The sequence below is a fragment of the Notolepis coatsorum genome (genome assembly GCF_963971535.1).
Source record: "Notolepis coatsorum genome assembly, chromosome: 2".
NCBI classification, from domain to species: Eukaryota; Metazoa; Chordata; class Actinopteri; order Aulopiformes; family Paralepididae; genus Notolepis; species Notolepis coatsorum.
The window spans coordinates 63167522-63170880 of record NC_140166.1 but is presented as its reverse complement, the minus strand read 5'-3'; the positions used below and the strand labels follow the sequence as shown (position 1 = coordinate 63170880).

Genomic DNA, 3359 nt, shown 5'->3' with positions numbered 1-3359 from the left:
AAATGTATACTCTCTTTTTTAGACTCTTCTTGTATCAAAAACAGTACTGCAAATCTGGTATGTCATAAATATAGATGTAAGCAGTACTGTCTATCTGTATGTCATGTATGTCACATGTATGTCATGATGAATTGAAAATGGGGGACCCTGATGTAAACAAGACGAAAGTCTTTCTCTGGTCTGCATCCCCTTAACAATTGGGTGTATTGAGCCGTACTGTATTGTACCCATTCTGCAATCTGTTAATAACGTTTTCAATCAATCAATCAATCAATCAATCAATCAATCAATCAATCAATCAATCAATCAATCAATCAATCAATCAATCAATCAATCAAAACACATAACGTTGTATTTTGAAAAGCCATACACCCTATAGAATGGGTGTTGGTTTATTTGGCTATATTGGTATTGGGTGTATATATATAGCAGTGTAGGCTCTAACTATACCTGTCCTGACAAAGTGCTACTGTCTGTACCCCAGTCAGTGGCTGTCGCTTTAAAATAGACGGGGGACGGTGACGTCAGAGACCCCCACAAAATAACGGAGCCGAGAAAGGAGCGGGCTGCTGCTGGAGGAATGGGTCAACGGACCAGGCTGGACCATAATAATAAACAACAATAGCCATACAGGAGGAGGTTACTCATCATCATTAACGGACGGGACGGGAGGAAGAGGGTTTATTGTCCGCATGGAGATGAGACACTACACGGCGGCCCCGCGCCCCGGGGGCTCCTCCTGCCGCGTCTCCTGCTGCCAAGTCGGCGTCTTCGCCTTTACCGCATTCCTGCTCGTTGCGGAGCGCACTGCGCGTGAGTTCAGCCTGGGAGGGGAGAGCGCGCACACACACGCACAGCGCGCACACACAATTTTATCATGTATTATTATCATGCGTGCAATTTCAAAATGTGTCTATAGCAATGCTTTTACATCCGAATTAAACCAGCTAAATCATCATGGACCTTGTATGAATAATAGAATAGAAGTGGGAGATGGTGTTGCAGCCAGCATCAGATCACCACCACTGCGCCTCTCTCCCCTAAATAACGGTTTGTTATTATGATGATGATGAAACCCTGTCTGGCGCAAAACTGCAAACTCATGCTGGAGTTTGGTGCCATGCCATTCTAATATTAGAGTTATTATTAATGATAACAATGACAGGGGCTGGATATACACTGCAACGGTGACATCATGTTCTGTCATATTTCAGCGCCCTTTCTTCGGGGTGCCCTGCCCGAATGAATGGACCGACGCGGGGATGGGCGGATACCCCTCTAGACAGACACAGGGCCTGGCCTGTACCCGTCTGTCTGGCAGCTGAGCTGGTTCAGATTACAGAGGGATGGAGGAGGGAGGGAGGGTGGGTGTAGAGTAGAAACATCCGCAGAGCTCCACGCTGCTACCGGGACAGGGGCGGTGGGCTAGTGTGTATAATTCAATGAAGGAGATTATTATATTAGGCAGGTATAAATCATGTCCCTACATGTCCCCCCACCCCCGCCCCACCTACCCAACCTCCTCCAATGTACAGTTTCTACGTCAAATGTATATACTCTCTTTTCTGGACTCTTTTTGTATCACAAACAGTACTGTATTCGCAAATCTGGTATGTCATAAATGTATAGATGTAGCAGTTCTGTCTATCTGTATGTCATGTATGTCATATATGTTATGATGAATTGAAAATGGGGGACCCTGATGTAAACAAGACGAAAGTCTTTCTCTGGTCTGCATCCCCTTAACAATTGTGTGTATTGAGCTGTACTGTACTGTACCCATTCTGCAATCTGTTAATAAAGTTTTCAATCAATCAATCAATCAATCAGCCTCAACAATACAGAACAAATAGAGGTCAGATTAGATATATGGCAGTAATACATATAAAGTCGGCCTGGTTAGTTATAGACACACACACACGCACGCACGCACGCAGCACGTATATGCTGAAGATAAAGGTGTCGAGTTACCTGGACCATGAGAGGTTTAGATCATATATATTTTTTATTCAGCACAAAATCAAAGCTCTCCCTCTCCAGGAGAAGAACGTGAAAGAGGCTCTGCAACAACCTGTGTAGTCAAAGTCAAGCATCCAAGAGGAATTAACCATAAAAAACAAGATTTTTTACTAGAGTTTGCCTTAATTTGTGTTATGTTATAGTCATATGTAGTAATAATATATTTACGTTTCATATCAGCAAAAGTCCAAAACAAATACAGCCGTGAGTGGAACCAACAGATTGTGGTCGCGGGCAGGCGATTGAAGTTAGGGTTAAGGTTAGCGTTAGGGTTCGACGGTTATGGTTAGTTTAAAGGACAACTTTGGTATTTTTAAACCTGGACCCTATTTTTTGTCTTGTGAGGTCTTGAATGGTCTCCATTCCACTATTTTGCGGCCAGGCCGGGGCGTGTTTTCTGATGAAGTTGCGAAGGGGAAATAAATCTATATTTTATAATGAATCATGACAAACAATCATATTTTGCACATACTGATTTGACTGATTTTAGATTCATTTTTGCCGTTATCCGGTCAAGCTTTCATGTGTACTGATGTGTAACTTCTACCTCCACTTTGTCTGCAGCAAGTCTTTCTGCTCTTGGTTTGATTGATTGATTGAAAACTTTATTAACAGATTGCAGAATGGGTACAATAGAGTACGGCTCAATACACACAATTGTTAAGGGGATGCAGACCTGAGAAAGACTTTCGTCTTGTTTACATCAGGGTCCCCCATTTTCAATTCATCATAAATATGACATACAAGTAGACAGTACTGCTACATCTATACATTTATGACATACCAGATCTACAAATATACAGTACTGTTTGTGAGTACAAAAATAGTCTAAAAAGAGAGTATATACATTTGAGGGGGAAGAAACTGTACATTGGAGGAGGTTGGGTAGGTGGGGTGGGGAAACTGTACATTGGACATGGTTTGGTGGGGTGGGGGGGGGGTGTTGGGTAGGCGGGGAAACTGTACATTGGAGGAGGTTGGGTAGGTGGGGTGGGGAAACTGTACATTGGACATGGTTTGGTGGGGTGGGTGGGGGTGTTGGGTAGGCGGGGAAACTGTACATTGGAGGGGGTTGGGTTTGGACCTACTTGGAACAGCATTTTTCTTCAGGAATAGGATTTCTTCTCTTGGACTAGCAGTAGTCATCAGGGTCAAATGATTGCTACAAAGCCGATGCACAAGGCGCAGTGTACGGAGGGGTTTCAGCCATTAGTATCATCACTAGCCACACGTTCAGCGTGTCCCTATCATACAAAGCTAGTCTATGAAAAGAGTGGCTCAACATTTTCTTGGTACAATTCGGATATGCTCAAACTCAAACCATTGTTTTATATCTTTTA

General features: G+C 43.3%; 1 protein-coding gene across 1 annotated transcript in view; it reads left to right on the top strand.

Annotated features, from left to right (window-relative positions):
- Positions 1-698: 698 nt before the first annotated feature.
- LOC311223400 (XK-related protein 5-like) overlaps positions 699-3359 on the top strand; it is a gene marked incomplete at both ends in the record, with an annotated part of 17647 nt that continues 14986 nt past the window's right edge. The window contains 1 exon segment of the mRNA XM_084308188.1: positions 699-813. Coding sequence (XP_084164314.1) covers positions 699-813 — 115 coding nt within the window.